The sequence below is a fragment of the Nelusetta ayraudi genome, unplaced genomic scaffold (genome assembly GCF_046127955.1).
Source record: "Nelusetta ayraudi isolate G7.1 ecotype Tasmania unplaced genomic scaffold, CSIRO-AGI_Nayr_v1 ptg000026l, whole genome shotgun sequence".
NCBI classification, from domain to species: Eukaryota; Metazoa; Chordata; class Actinopteri; order Tetraodontiformes; family Monacanthidae; genus Nelusetta; species Nelusetta ayraudi.
In genome coordinates, this window is record NW_027466076.1 from 5,958,927 (window position 1) to 5,975,503 (window position 16,577).

Genomic DNA, 16,577 nt, shown 5'->3' on the forward strand with positions numbered 1-16,577 from the left:
CTAGCATCGTGTTAACATGAGGCATTCATTGCTCTGGATGATAATTCACAGCCAAGTACCAAACTGTCAAGTGCTTTTATTTTGAAGGCTCGCTGGCTTCTTAATTCCCTACTAAGGCCTGGAACGATTTCATTTATTTAAAAAAATAAATAAAAATAAAATACATATATATATATTTATATTCCTCATTCCCCGATGCTGAAATATAATCGGTCGTGACAACAATTGAAACCTATGCTCACCTATAAATAAAAACACAAAAAATAAAAAATAAAAAATCTATATAAATCGTTGTTTTAAGCATTCGTGACCGGCATTGCTGCGCGTTCGGGGACTGACTAGCATGGACAATATTTGAAAAATAAAACACGACAGTGTCGTTTCGTATGACGACCACAGGTTCACCTGAGTGAGAAGCTCCCGCCTCGTCGCCACTGATGAACCTCCGCTCCGCCATAAGCAGCAGCGACCTCCACATCAACACACTGCCATTCCCTTTCTGGCACCACACAACCGGACATGACATCGCCTCGATCAACGTTACCTTGCCTGTCAGAGGACGAGAGGCCCGGGTCGGACTGCCGCCGGACACATCGCTGCCTTCTCCGGTGCCTGGCCGGCTCGCTCGGCTTGGCTCGGCTCGGCTTTGCTCGGCTTGTACCTCCAGACAACTTGAAGCTCTCTGATTAAAGCGGAGAGCTCAGCCCCTCCTTCCGCAGCGTGACATCAGAGCGGATTAGCGATGCACAAAGCGCCTTTAAAACACACACACACACACACACCGCTGATGCTGATGCTGCCGATGGCGGACGCGCACACACATACATACATACTGTACAGTCTCGTCCACGGCCGAGAGCGAAGCCCTCGGAGCACCGTTACTCCATCCCTCCTGTACGGAGCCGCCCACCGCCGCTGCGGCTCTGCCTGCCTGCCTGCCTGCCTGCCTGCCCTCAAACACACCGTCACCGCCGCCCAGTGTTCCCACGCTCCGTCGGGGGTGTAGCTGTGTGACAGCCCCTCGCCTCCAATTAGCAAGACACCTGTGCTGCTGGGTCACGTACTACGGAAGCGCTTTGCTGCCATACTAAAAAAAAAAAAAAAAAAAAAAACAAACAACAACAACAAAAAATAACAGAGCTCGGGACAGGTTCACGCTATGACGTTTTTCGTGGTGATTTCTGCCATACTAGAAAAAAAAAACAGGGCTCGGTTTTATAACGTGAAACTACCATCATTATTTCGTGATAATAATAATAATAATAATAATAATAATAATAATAATAATAATAATAATAATAATACTAATAATAATAATAATATCATAAAACTTTCATAAAAGTATGCTTAAATCTGGCACAAGATCCTGGCCCATGTTTGCAGATATTTATTTATTTTTTTGTTTTTTTGTTTTTTTCCGACACGGCAGCATCTCTTTGTCAAGACAGTGATGGCCCAAATCCGTAATGCAGATAATGGCCAGAGTCGTTTTTAGCCTTTGTTGAAAGCAGTAAGACACAGCGAATACACCGTATATATATGACCTGGGCCAGATCTGTGAAACGATATAAATACAACACTGATGGCAGTTGAAATCTTTCAACTGAAACCTCTATCTTGCATGAATCTGGTCTGCAGTAAAAGAAAGAATGAAGAAAAATCGGAGCAAGACACGGAGGCAAAGGGGCGTAAAATAAAACGGGTGCGGGCCAAATGTAACGGCCATGTGGGATTCAGACAAGAGTTCTCTTTGTCTTACCTTGAACAAGTTTCAGCAGAGTTTCTGACAGCTTCACTGTGTCACAAAGTGACAGCTTTACTGTGTCACTCGTCTTTATATACACTCGGGCGTGTCTCTCTCACACCTGGCGGCTGGCGGTGCGCGCTCCCGCGGCCAGGGGATACAAATTCTATCGGGGGTTTAACTGCCTTGGCACGCCGCCTGGGTAACATCAGCCGAGAAAGATGAGTCACACGCCACCGAAGTGACACCTGTGAGGAAGGCTAAAGTCCAAGGAAGTAAGGAAGTTTCCTTGTTGGAAACACCCTTTGAAAAGCGAAGACATAATCAACACAATGGAAGTGAGACGCTAGATGTAAGTAACTTTAGCTAAAGTTTGAGCTGTGAGCAATAACAAATGTTCTCCCCTTTTCATATATGTATATATATATATGTATATATATATATATATACATATATATATAAATATATATACCATGAAAATACAGCATTAAAGCGTTATTTCCAATGAGTGCAGTGTCGAGAGTCGCATTTGGTGAAATCCTATTTTGTTGCCTCTCTGCAAGAAAGTTGATGCAATTCTTTATTATTTACCAAATTGAAAAAAAGAAGCTATTCATTCACCTGACAACATTTCATTTGACAGGCTTTTGCTTTGAGCCGCCAGTTTATCTAAACAATTTTGGCAATTTAAGGTCAACCTGTAATCCCGGATTCTGCTGAATGTGCATGCGTGTCTTTCTTATTATCACTTCCTGTTGTCAAGATCACACAAATTCCTTTTCTTTTCAGGCTTGTTCTGCGGTGCTTGCGGGGCTCCTGGCACGTTAATCCAGTCATGTTCCACTTCAGGCCTGGTGTGTAGCTGATCAACAGCGCTTGTGTCTGCACACCACTCGGCTTTTGTAACATATTCCAAGTCACACGCACCCCACTTGGCTGGAGCCGCGGTTACCACGGCGACATTGTGTGACGGAGGATGGCGGTGTTATGATGTAGTGGCCATAGAGTCCAATCTATGACCTCCACCTATGCTGCCACAACTCAGACCAGCACCACCAGACGCCCTGCACAAATGTATAAACTACAAACGGTACCGTGAAGTCAGTGTGGATGTTTGTGACACCTCTGAAGAGATAAGACATTGTTACAGTGTGACGCAACTGCTATTCCACTGTTACTGTTCCACATTAACTCAATGCTTTGGCCAATTCCCTACTTACAGCGAGGACATTAATAATTTGTGGCCTTGTCTGCAGACACGGCGCAACTGTGTTGTGTCTTTGGTTTTGCAGCAGGCATCCAGCACGGAGGGGGGAGGGGGAGGGTGGGCTCTGCTTCAAGACGCCGCACATAAATGTTTCATCTCGTCCCATTACGGTTCCCCCTTCTCAGGCACAACACCATGGCCTGGATTCCAAGCACGGACGGACGTTAGGTTGCGATTGGCTCCTCAGACAGTGGGAGTCCACTGACCTCAGCCTGGAGGCGGTGGTTTCAGAGGCTACGCTAATGCTTCTCTTTAGCGGATGGGATTATTGTAGTGTTCTAACCTCGCCCGGGGAGAAATGCACTGTTGATTGAGACACCGCTGGACCCAGAGTTGAGACAATCCCTGTCGTCAACACAGCGTGCTTAGACAGCATCCTAAAAACAAGAGTAAGGATTTATAAATGAGAGTTGTCACTTGCTACTTGAGGATGGCCTTCAATGCAGCACGTCTCAAAACAAACTACCGGAGCATAACAGTGATGATTGGTCCAGATTGATTCATAACTTTGTCAATAAAACACTTATTTATTGATTGGATGAAATGATTGATGCTTAAACCTGAAAACATCCATGTTTCAGCCGTTGTTTCCCCAGTGTTCAACTGTCAGTCTTTAAAGCAGTCAGTCTCACACCAGCTACAGTAGTTCCTTGTGTCAAGCTATTACTCATGTGCTCCAGCGGGTGGAGCAAGCGCACAGCGTCTGTTTTATTTCCCTGTTCTCTATTTGTATTAGAATCAACACAACATACCACAGGAGACATGACACTGCATTGAAAAACACCACACAATACACCAACTGTGTTAGAGGACAAATACAGACCGCGTTCTTCCTTGCAGTGCAGTCTTTTTGAAAGTATCACTGCAGGATGACAGCGAGTCCACTGTTACTGGGCTGAGGTGGTGGTGCTGTGTGTTCCCACAGGAAGGCTGTGGGAAGAGGGAAGAAAAACTGCTGAGCCATCTTGGGCCAAACCATATACTAATAAAACAAAGTCATACACTGATAACACATCAATCACTGGGTTGTATTTTGATGTTCACGTCTACAAACATCAATGTTTCTGGATCCACAAAGTATTCAAAGGTGTCAGTCTGTCCAGCTGTCAGTCTAATATTAACTAGTTTCTTGCTCCATGCAGTCAGAGGCATGTGCTCCAGTGGGTGGAGCCAGCCAGCCAGCCAGCCAGCACAGGGTCTGACTGTTTTTCTGTGTTGTGTGGGGGGGGAAGAGTTAGAAGACCCGAGGGACGATGCTCTGAACGCACCGTCCGTCCTCTGCTGTTTCCTGGCTATGTTTGTTTACTCTCCCTCAAAAAAAAAAAAAAAAAAAGAAGTTCCCTCTCAAAAGAAAATGTGCAGATGATCCGGCGCTTCCTGCACAAAGAACATTCTGCAGACAAACTGCCCAGACAATAAATAGACAAGCAAATAAATAAATAAATAGATAAACTCTCCCCATCTGGTCAGAGTGCTGCGGGGCCTCCTCCTCAAAATACTAATCACCCCAGAAAGAGGGAGGCCAGCAAACTGCTGGAGGAGGAGATGGGGAGGAGGTGAAGGAGGGAACTCACAGATGGAGAGCAAATGTGGGTGACAGTGTTTATTTCCAGTCTTCCTCGCAGCTTCACGTCTTCTCTCACTCTCAAGTAGTTTCCACTTTCAGACGACACTGTCGGATGAAAGTGAATTGCGAGTTCGACCCATGGTAGAATGAGTCAGAAACCATTAATGCCTGCAAGCTGACGCCAGGTTTGCAGTGGAGATCCTCTCGTGCATTGGCTCGCATGCAAAGCACAGTGTGACCACTTCCCCCCCCGGCACATTTATGAAAAACTTGACCGCAAAAAGAATGTGTTTTGATGTGTGCAGACCAAATGTACAGGAAGATGTGAGGGAGGTGAGGAACCCCGACCCACCAGCGGGGGCAGTGTCGCGCTGCTACAACAGCCTCCTCTCCTCCTTCTTAACACTCACTGCTGTTTAAATAAAGGGAGGGCGCCATCCTCCTGCATGAGTTATGTTTAGTTTATATTTGATATATTTTATGCTCGTGTTAAAGGCCACCTGATTACGTGCCTTATGTAATGGAATTTATGTCATGGAATTTTACACTGACCTTCCAGAAGCAGCGCATGTTACCCAGTAGCCATCGTTCCACCTCTCCTGCTTTCTGCCTGGGCTGTTTCTAACGGTTCGCACTGCTATGATCCTGTTGCCATGTGAAAAAAGAGGGTTTTTTCCCTCCACCACCGCTGCCAAGCGCTTGCCAGTAACATTGTCAGTAACAAAAAAAAGCTCTGTGTTCTCATCCTTGTGCCCGCTGGCATCTGCTTTGACGATAAAAAAAAAACTTTATTTGACCACAAAAAGAAGTGAGGAACAATGAGTCCAAGACATTTAATTCCATTCTATCGGTAGATGTGCGAAGACGCTGGCTCGACAGCTTTGGAACACGGTGGTGATTTTACATCGCTGCAGTCCTGGTATGACGGATTCAGCTTCTATCGCTACCTTCGGGGTTCAAGGGGAGCTGCAGTATGTGCAACTCTGTGGGAGGACAGTCAGTTGTACACTGCTGTGCAGTCACTGCAGTCCGGCTGCTCAAGCCAGAGCTTTTTGTGAAACATAGATTTGCCGCACTCCCACACACTGGAACACTTACATTTGATATAAAGCTCTCTGTATGTAACAGCTTCCACCGTCTCTCCACCACTGAAGCTGAACAATGAACATCAGCAAAGTGTCAGAAGGAGGAGTGCCCTCCAGCTGCCATCCTGCTGCTTCCTGCACACCCCGGCTCTCCCTGTACCGCCCACGCTCTCATTGGCCCCTCACCAGCTCATCACTCACCTTCCTCCTCCTCTTCCTCCTCCTCCTCCTCCTCCTCCTCTTCCTCCTCCTCTCTCAGGGTGCACAGACTCGGCCAGCAGACTGCCTGCAGCGTCGCAGCCAGTCTGAGAGCCAGACAGACGCTCACTCCCCTACACTTGATAAACTTTGCTCTAAAACTATCTCATCAAATCCATCTTTAAATTCTTCCAATTTTTCTCCTTTTTTTTTTGCGTTTTTCCAACAGTGGACCTACTTTGACTTTTTCTCCTTTTTTTCCCTGAGGGGTGGAAACAGAACGACAGAAAGTTGCAATGCTTGTGTTCTACCTCCTTGCTCTTGCTGGTGAGCGTTTCTCAGGGTCGTGCCAGTGCTGCTGCAGCGTGAGGGCATCTTTCCCCTTGTTATGATTCATACGTACCGTTCCCTCAGTCTCCGCTCTGCTTTTCCCTCGCAGCCACCGTCCAGGCCCACAGCCAGCTGCTGCCCGGCTCCTGCAGCTTCGAGTCAGACACCTGCGGATACACATCGGATGCCGATTTCACCAGCTGGATCCTCCACAAAGATGGTAATTACTGGGAGATTTGATTCGGGGGTAGAGGTGGAGGGGCAAAAACCTTCCCGGACTCTTTGTCTTGCATAGTTTAGCAGGAATCTTGCCGTTGGTTTGGTGCAGTCGATGGGGCAGAGTGGTGAGGGAGCTCCATCTGGAGCGCATTGAGTCCAACCGTCCAGTGACATCTGGAGCCAGTGAAGGAGACATTTCAGGGCTGCATTCTTTGCTTTGCTTCAAGGGTTAAATCCCTTCAGTCCTCTCAGTCCTCTCAGTTTTAGGCGACACGCACTCAAAACTTTGCTACACCCATACATTTACTATTACTACTGCTACCAATAACAGCTACAACAATAATGATGATGATGATGATGATGATGATGATGATGATGATGATGATGATGAGTAAATCATGTGATAAATGGGAAACTATAGGACCATACTATGCAAATATACTATACTGGACTACACAAAGAACAAGGAGAAAAAACGTCCACAATTTAAAATGTGCGCATAAAAATCATCTTAAATTTTGGAATTCCTCCATTAAATATGGAATCCTGCCATCACACAGCGTCTGACACGCCCACTCAAGCCGCATGCATGATGTACTGTCACATTCAGGATGAAATTAAAATTAATCTTCAGAGGAAAACCACCAAAAATGTCTGTAGTTCTTGATAACCTTTGGCTCAAACAGTGCTGGAAATCAAAGCACTTGCTATTACATCATTATCTTTGTCAGCACCTGTTATTGATTTTATGACGGATCAAAGGAGGAGGGAGGGGGCTAAATCAAACCATCAAACATGGGGGATATGGTTCATTTTACAGTTTTGGAAAATATTAAGGAGTCACAGTGAGACTATAGAACCTACACCACTGAATGGGAGGCTACTCTTGCAAGAAGGAGCCACTGGTGCAGAGACTCAGGACCAGCGGGACGGTTCCTGCTGCCTTGCACACACAGCAGGTTCACTTTCAATACCTCCACCTTGCTTGTGATGCAAAGCAGCAGCGAGGCGAGTGAGGAAGCCTGGGGTCGGACCCAGAGAACAGAGAGCGTCCTCTCTTTCACCCAGAGGTGGAGATCCATGCTTTGCTAGGTCTTTACAGTGACAGTGCCGCTCTGTTACATCACTCAACTTCCTTCCCCCAAATCACAATCCAAACTACATGAACAACAGCTGACTGTGGGGAAAACGCACAGATAAGGAGTTCAGCATGACCAATGCCTGCAGTCGTCTTCATTTCTTTCATAAGTAGACATGATTACTACAGATTGAATCATCTCTATAAACAAGTCAGTAAAGGTAATCTTTTGGAAGTATCCGTAACCATTTCATTATTTCAATTAGCAATTTAATCTTTGACAGTGCACCCATTCATTTGGTGAGTCACACATGCTGCAGGGCCTGCCAGCGCCATCTGTTGCCCAGCTCAGTTGGAAAAGAAACAAAGAGAACTCCTTTTAAGACTTTTCCCCACACAGCTCCGAACTCATCTGGACGTCGTTGCCTCAGTGTCCTCCTTCACTGTGAGCTTCAGGTCTCCGCTGTGTGAACCGCTCTGAGTTGTCCTGTTACATACAGTCCCTCCTGCTCTCACCAAGCCTCATTTCAAAGTACATCATTATCTTGCCAGCTCTTTACAAATGATTTCCACTCTTTCTGCTTTTGATTATGTGTGCCCTCTGTTGAGTGAATGGGTATTAAGCTCCAGCCTTCCTGTGTCGTGTTGTGGCATTGAAGTGACGTGCACACGGTGATTGGCGCAGCGTCACCGCTGCACCAGTAGTTGTTTAGAAAGAGTTGACTGCTGTTTGTGTCACAGCTCTATCCTGGTCGTTGCTCATTTCACGGTCAGAGGAGGCAGAGTTTGTCTTCCAACCAGGCGGAAACATCAACAATCTTCTCTTCACTGTTACAAGACGGAATTAAAAATTCTTCTCCACAAATTGCTGTGATGGAGTTTTGCTATTCAATCTTTCTATACATTTTGGTTTGAGACCAAAAATCAAAAGCTGTTTTTTTTTTATATATAATTAAAGTGAATGGAAGCGTTTTTGCACCACACCAAATAAAAAGCACAGGTCCACATGCCACATAGTGACATTGTGTTTTTTCCGAAAGCTCAATAGTCCTTAAATGCTTGCAGTTGTTCAAAGCCTGGTGACATCAGTGTTTCCCTTGCTGCTGAGAGCTCAGGGCAGCCTGGCACAGCAAACATTGTCTTCAATTCAGCCATTCAACAAGTGGAAATGAAGCCAAGGTGGTTTTTCCACAATGTTTTTTCTGCAAATGACTTTATCTTTACTATTTGTGCTTACCGTTTCATTTCAAAAGCTGCAGTAAACCTAGAAAATAAAAAATGAGATTCGTTTTTATGGATATTCTTCTTCTTCTTCTTCTTCTTCTTCTTCTTCTTCTTCTTCTTCTCCTTCTTCTTCTCTCCAGGCCGTTTCGTTGCCGTGGACGGAGTGGCAGCCGACAGCCAGAGTGGTGAGACTGGAGACCTGCAACCTCAAAAAGAAGTCACGGGGCACCTGCTGAGTCCGACTCTGGACTACAGCGACTGGAGCTGCCTGAGGCTGGTCTACCAGATCACTGGGTCTGGCAGCCTGGAGGTCCTGCAGCGAACCGAGGGGGAGAGCTTTGATAGGCCGCTGTGGAGCAGCCAAGCCCCCTCTGACAGCTGGGTGATCTCCAGCGTGGACCTGCAGAACAGCACGGAGCCGTACGAGGTAGGATTTAAAGCAGAGGCCACTTTGAGTTTGAGCAGAGTGACTGTCAAACGTTCAACTCTGAGGGGATTACTGAAGTTGTTGAAGTTGCTGAAAATATTATGCGACAGGTGAGAAGAAGGCAACTGCTCTCAGGAATGGCAAACTGCTGTGAGGAAAAGATCCTTAAATCAGCAAAAGGTTCAAATTATGATGAGCTACACTTAGAAGTTAAAGCTTTCATGCTTGGCTTGCACGTTCCTTGACTTCTGGAGAAAGAAACGATGGGAAACAATCGTATCTTAACTTACCAATAAAGAGTTACCACGCTTGTAAATAACACATCATCTGCAGAAGTGATCAGAAAACCACCACAGCGCTTCTAAAAGAAATAGCAGAGATTTAAAGATGACAGCAGCTGATGTGCAGCACGTTGCGGCGGGCGGCTCAAAGCGCCAACTTTCCCTCCCTTGTTCAGCCCTGAACGCTGAAGGTGCGGCAGATGTTAAATGCCGTCCTTGAAAGGAAGAGACAGGAATAGGTTGACGCTGCACACGGCGGCCAGCGGGACACGGAGCGCAGACGCAGGGCCGACCCTGACGCGTAATCCAAACACTGTGAGGAGGAAGTAGAGGAGATGTTTACAGTGGATGCCGAGGGAGAGGTGCGGCTGATGGGGTTGTGACCTACATTATGGCGTGGCAGGTTGTGCTACGCCGGGCCCCTCGCTACATGGAGATACTTCAGTCTGGTGGGTGTTGGAGAAAGACCATGTCACCTCGGGCTGATTGGCTTCTATTTTCTTTCCACCCCCCCCTCCGTTCACGAGCAAGAAAAGAAAATGGGTGCCAGTCTCACATCTGTTGCTGAGTCGGAGGTTGGTTGGAATGAAATGAGGAAGCCAAACACTGGAAGCAATGAATGTGCCAGACCAGCTTCCTGAGGACCGTGTGGATGCCCAGAAATACTAAAACAGTCAAAGTCCTTCATGAAATGAAGCGGGAAATCATTTTTCACAACAGCGAGGGAGGGATAAAAATCTTCCGGTAGCAGCACCTCAATATTTTTGAAAAGGCGGTGATGGGTCCGGATTTTAAAAATAGTCTGGTTTACATTGTTTTGAAATGTAGGTGAAGTTCTGTCACTGAGATGTTTCCTGGTTCAGGAGCATGATGCCCTCACCTCAAGTCACTCCGTCAGTACAAGAATTATGTTCAAACAACAAAAGGTGGTTTTCCATACTAATATTCCTGATACACTCCACTGACCTCTGGGCTCATTTCTTTGTGTTTAATGTACACATTGCTGGTGTAGCAGTGAAGTCTCACTCAACACACACACACACACTGAGGTTTCCATGAGATTCCAGTGCCTGGCAGTGGGCCACTGCTCTGTGACGTCCTCATCAGGGTTTATGTTCATTGGCCCGGTGTTGGAGGAGAAGTCTGATGGGACTGTAGCTCAGACTGCACCGCTGGTGTCAAACACCAATTGTTGTGCTTTTTGGCACAACCAGACAAACAAGTGGGAAACCATTAGGCTGTCCACAGTGGAAACACTGGCAAAGCACGATGACTGCGGAGATGTCGGCACAGCGCTGGTTGGACCGGGGAGCTTGGTACTGGTCCAACCTCCCATTAGTCTGATTAATTGTCCATTGGTCCGACCTCCGCTAACCATAACCTGAACCATAATGGGAGGTCGGACCAATGAGCAACTTGTTGGACCAGTGGGCGGTTCCCCAGTTATGTGGAGTTGATTTGTGACACAGCAACTAAATATTGACCAATTTAATTTGCTCAAGGGATTATTGTGCAAGATAATTCAACCGTTGTTTGAACCGAGTAATAAATTTATCAGTGAGATTAAAATGAATCTTTGGCTAAAAGGTGAATCTGAATTATCGATGCAATTCATCCAAGTGTTCATCCGAGCGAAGGCCAATATTGCTGCGTGTGCTTCATGTTAAAGCGGTCAGGTGTTGGCCAACACACATAATAAACACTGCCTTTCATCCTCCGACATTCACGAGCAATGAAGTCACGGTGCTCCACCACCGACTGAAGGCGGAAACTAAACATCTGTTGCTGTTTAGCTCGTGCTGGAAGGTAAACCTGGACGCAGCGCTGGGAGCAGCGTGGCCGTCTTCGAGATCCACATCACCCCCGGGTACTGCCTGGGTGAGTCTCCTCACAAACACATCCACAACTCAAACAAAGAGACGCAGATCCCTCATCTGCACTGTTGAACCTAAACTCTCTCACAAAGCGCTGGTTTGGCGCATTCCCAGCGTCCAAGCCCTGGGCGGCCACGCCCCCAGCACAGCGGCTCTGGTGCTGATTCATCCTGTCCTGCTCTCTCCGTGTCCAGAGTGCGACTTCGAGGAGTCTCATCTGTGCGGATACAGCAACCAGTGGAACGCCAACGTCAACTGGTTCGTGGGAGGAGGCGGGACTCAGCTCCTCCGCAACAACATACCCGATGACCACACGTACAACAACAAAACAGGTGAGAAATGCAACGGGCTGAAGGAAGGTGTACATGGTGTGGTGTGTGTGTGTGTGTACCATATGTCTACATGGTTTATTCAGTCTGTGGCAGCTGGATCAGTATTGTTCCTACACAAATAAACACCAGTAAGTAATGTGTTACAATGTTGCTCCAAATGCCTTGATTGTATATGTATTCATACTTTATCCATGATGGATTAGTGTATACCCTAACCTTAATCTATCATGTATAAAGTATGACTCACACAATTGATATACACAGAATAGATGCCAAGTCAGAAAACACCCCCAACTGCTGGAGATGCTTGTCAAGTGTGAAGAACCCAAGCCGTGCTGATGTTCTGTGCCCCCCTCAGGCCACCTGATGTACGTGGACTCCGTCTACGCCAAGACTTTCAAGGAAGTGGCCAAGCTGGTGTCTCCCATGACCTTGGTCCCCTTGTCGGGATGTCTGAGTTTCCAGTACCAGCGAAGCGAGGAGCGAGGAAACCTCTTCTCCGTCTACACCCGGGACCGCCTGGGTCAGTACCAGGAGCTGTGGAGGGCCGGGGCGGAGAACCAGAGCGACTGGACTGAGAGGCCCGGCCAGTGGACACCTGTGCAGGTGGACCTGAAGGCACCGTACTCTGTGCAGGTCAATACAAACACTGCCCTCTCAGCTTTACAGGCAAAGCATGTCGTGACTTCACGCAGTGGCTTTGACGGCCAACACCGAGGCCATGATCGAGTTGCATCGTCAGATACCAACAACATACCATCAAACTTTGTCAAACGGTAGACTAGAAGAGATGGACCAGGTGTTACGGGATAATGTCAACACTGAAACAAACGGACAAAAAGGATGCTGAGGTTGGAAGTGGCAGACGGGAGAGAGGACATGAGGTTTGCTGAGTGTGAGGGAAGACCGTCCAGGGGAGAAGGTCAGATGGAGGCAGAGAAGATGAAGAACGCAACCTCGTCATCTTCTGAAACGTGAAGAAGCTTGAAATTTATCAATGTGTCAGGAGTCTGAAAACAGGAGACTGCGTCAAAGGCGCCTTTTATCACTGCTGAGGGAACCAGGATTGGTCTTCTCGTATCACAGCCAACAACCTCTCACCAACTCGTGCAGCGAGATGTCTTTGAACAACAAGCGACGGCTTTAAAAGACTTTTTCCATTTGCTTCTCCGTCAGCGCCCCACACTAAAGTCTCTTAAGTACACGCTTGTATAAATTGCACTTGAGTGTGTATGTAGGTGCGAACCTTTGTTCCTCAGCGCCTGCCTGCCTGTGTGTCTCCCTGCAGGTGGTCTTTGAAGTGGCCTTTAACAGCCCCAGCGGCGGACGCGTGGCGGTTGATGACGTTTCCTTTTCCCCGCAGTTCTGCAGCACGGACAGCGGTGAGCTGCAGCCGCACCGACCCGATCGTCTCCTGTGATGTCATGGTTCCCTGGGGGAGATCGACCCAGTGCATTAGAGAGGCACAAGCAGCTCAGGATTCGCACTATGCGAGTAGAAGTGAGCAAAGTGATGAGTCATCAGACGAGATTAGGGAAAGCATCTGAGACGAAGAACTGGAACGAGATCTGAAAACGCTGATTGTGATTGCACACACACACACACACACACACACACACACACACACACACACTTTGTTGTTGTTGTGTGTCTGTCTTAGTTGAGGTCGTGCATTTGACTGCAGCTCACCGTCAGGTTTGTTGCAGTTTGAGATTCCAAACTTTTTTCTTTTTTTGTTGATGTTTTCTGGGTCTTAAAGTCAGAAGGTTGCGGGTTCAATTCCCGTCTCAGTTGGCAGTTGCTGAAATATAAACAACAATTTTCTATAAATCCTCACAATGATGTTTTTTTAAACCGTTGAACCAGAGACCATGTCCACGCTGTTTGTCTCCCAGAGCCGACCTTTGACCCCTCCATCGCCAACTGTGACTTTGAGTCTGGCTTCTGTCAGTACCGCCAGGACCCGGCGGGGTCCCAGTGGAGCAGAGTGACCGTGCAGCCAAACTTGTTCCGGATCGGAGACCACACCACTGGAACTGGTGAGACCAGAATTCCGTCGTCTACATTCTGAGGAAATCACAAATTCTCCTGCGTCTTGAAAGTCAGCTGTGTGGCCAGAGGCCAGCTCCTAGCTGGAGACCAGCAGTTCTAAAAGGAAGTGACCTTCAATGACGTCTGAGGATTCACTGGCAGTCGCTGGACGACAGATTCCAATGTGCTCGGCGATGAATAATATCACAGTGTTGTGATAAACAAAAAGCGAGAGTGCTTTGAGGCTGGGATGAGACACCTCGGTGAGGCATCAGTGGCCTTTGTGACATCACAAAGGGCTGATTTTCACAGCTTTGAGAATGCAACGGAAAACAAGGATGCTGGATTACTGAGCCTGCTGGTGCTGCTGGTTTGGTGTTGAACGATGATGGACGGCTGAGTACGAGGCTGAGAGAGGGGAAAGAGATCAGAGTGTAGAACTAGAATAAACTAGACTCCAGACCAGCATCAAACACTGTGCTCTTCTCCTGCAGGGTCTTTCCTGCTGGCTCAGTCGCAGCTGAAGCCGAACTCTGACCACGCCTACCGGCTGGTCAGCCCCACCCTACCTGCCAGCGCCAAGTTCTGCCTCAGGTTCTACTTCTCCCTGAAGGGTGAGCCGCCGGTCGCCACCAAACTCCACAACTCGCCAACGCCGCGCTGAGATCGGAGCTCCGTCCCACCGCAGGTTTCGAGCAGATGGACAACACTCTGACGGTGCAGCTGCAGCACAGCGGCGGCCGGGAGAAGATCTGGAGCCAGGGCGAGAAATCCCGAGGGATCTGGATGGCCACCGAGGTCACCTTCCACACGTCCAAGCCCACCCAGGTGAGCAGAGCAAGAGGCAGGAGAGGAAGGAGGTTCTGGGTGGTAGAAACACAAAGACATGGATGAGGGAAAAGTCCAAAAAATATATATGTATATGTTTATACATATAAACATGTATCTACATGAAAAAAATGACAAATACTTTATATATATATATATATATATATATATATATATATATGTATACATGTATATATATACATATATACAAAAAAGTGAATTTCTAGCAGTTTGTCTTTGAAGAAAATGACGTTTTATCTCAAAAATGCAGCGATGCTGGTCTCTCTCTCTTTCTCTCTCTCTCCCTCTCTCTCTCTTTCTCTCTCTCTCTCTCTCTCTCTCTCCTCATTGTGCTCACTGACTATCAGGTTACTTTGTGCCGCTGAGTGGGATTTAAAAACTTTGTGACAACACCGGAGAAGAATGTTTGATTGCAAGGAGTGCAACAATGTGCGCAGACTGAGCCGCCACCACTGTTGTGTTGTGTTGTGTTATGTTGTGTTGCAGGTGGTTTTTGTCAGCAGCTGCAGCAGCCTGTGGGACTGCGGCTCCGTGGCTCTGGATGACATCAGCCTGAGCCAGGGGGACTGCGAGCTGACGGAAGGTAGGAAACACAAGCCGGCCGCTGACTGACTGGTTCCACTGGTTCAGTATCCACAGAGCCATGATCAGCAGCAGGTTGATGATCTGGTCTTGACTGTCACCATCATCATGGTGTCTGTGGTGCTGCAGCCTCGCTGGCCTCCAGCCTGCCGGGACACTGCGACTTCGAGGGCGGCCTGTGCGGCTTCTCTCAGGACAAACACTCCGACTCCTCCGACTGGGAGCGCAGGAGGGGCCCCACCCCCACCTCCTACACTGGGCCCACTGGAGACCACACCACAGGGCTCGGTGAGGCCCCCTGCTGGACATGACGAACAGTCCTCAGAAAAAGAAAAAACTCAGCTGAAGTACAGACACCTGTTCCTCTCCTCCTCTGCAGGTCACTACCTGCACCTGGAGGCCTCTGCCATGCTGCCCGGCCAGAACGTGCGCCTGCTGTCCCGCCCGCTGCGGGCCTCCAGGGGGCCTCAGTGCCTCCACTTCTACTACAACATGTACGGCTCGGGCTCGGGCCACCTCAGGGTGCTGCTCGGCAGGGTGGGAGGGGAGCTGGTGCTGTGGCAGCGCAGCGGAGAGCAGAGCATCGCCTGGCTGAGGGGCAGCGTGGAGTTCCAGTGTGACAGCCAGCACCAGGCAAGACTGACTGCAGTGATTCATTCCTGAGAATCAGTCAAGATCTGATTCAACTGCTGCATGCATGCTTCCAAGAGTCAAAATAACAACGGTTGTTTTTGGATTGAATGTTTTTCGGGCAGTGAGACAAACTTCATGCTGCTTCTGCTGGGAAACAACACAGAAATATACCAACGCCCTCTGTGACATCACAGAGTGACTGTGTGTTTTGGTGAGCCACCTCATAGGAGGAGGCGTTTAGCTCTCCACACACCTTCAGTATATTAACGCATCACTTTTTATCACACATCTCAAAGTGTGTATGGACAAGACACCCAGAGCAGGAAGTGGATTTGAAATTTGAAATGCAGCCGACTGCTTCCTCTCACCGTGTCTGTCCTTCCAGATCGTGTTTGAAGCCATCAGAGGTTCATCAGTGAGGAGTGACATTGCCATTGATGACATCATCCTGGAGGGCGGCCACTGTCCAGGTCGACTGGCTGTTTTTTTTTTTGCACACGTTTGAAGAAACGCTTCAGACACCATGGCAGATCTAAACCTCCTCATTGTCCTTCCAGATGTGGAGACGAGGAGCCTCGCGGAAACATCCAACCACATCCAGTAGGAGGCGGTAGAGCGGCCGCGTGTGATGCATTAAAACCCTTTTTAATCAGTTTGCACATGACTGACTGGTGACTCATGCTCTCGCACTGAGCAGGTGGGAATGTTTTTTGTTTTTTTTGAGTTGTACGCTGCAGGATGCATAACGAGCTGCTGTTAGGCTGGGTTTCATTCACATTAATATGCATTAGATTAATGCTCACTAATAAAGACAGAACGTTGCCGAGGTTGGTTTTCTCATTGCAACTCGAACATC

General features: G+C 47.9%; 1 protein-coding gene across 1 annotated transcript; it reads left to right on the forward strand.

Moving 5' to 3' along the window:
- Positions 1 to 5,932: 5,932 nt before the first annotated feature.
- Positions 5,933 to 16,515, forward strand: LOC142890358 (MAM domain-containing protein 2-like). Its single transcript, XM_076029326.1, has 15 exons — positions 5,933 to 6,188; positions 6,301 to 6,411; positions 8,853 to 9,139; positions 11,214 to 11,298; positions 11,489 to 11,626; positions 11,985 to 12,262; positions 12,915 to 13,008; positions 13,522 to 13,665; positions 14,152 to 14,271; positions 14,346 to 14,485; positions 14,993 to 15,089; positions 15,218 to 15,376; positions 15,468 to 15,721; positions 16,107 to 16,191; positions 16,279 to 16,515. The coding sequence occupies exons 1-15, from the start codon at positions 6,158 to 6,160 to the stop codon at positions 16,323 to 16,325; spliced, it is 2,070 nt and encodes a 689-aa protein (XP_075885441.1). The 5' UTR covers positions 5,933 to 6,157; the 3' UTR covers positions 16,326 to 16,515.
- Positions 16,516 to 16,577: the final 62 nt, after the last annotated feature.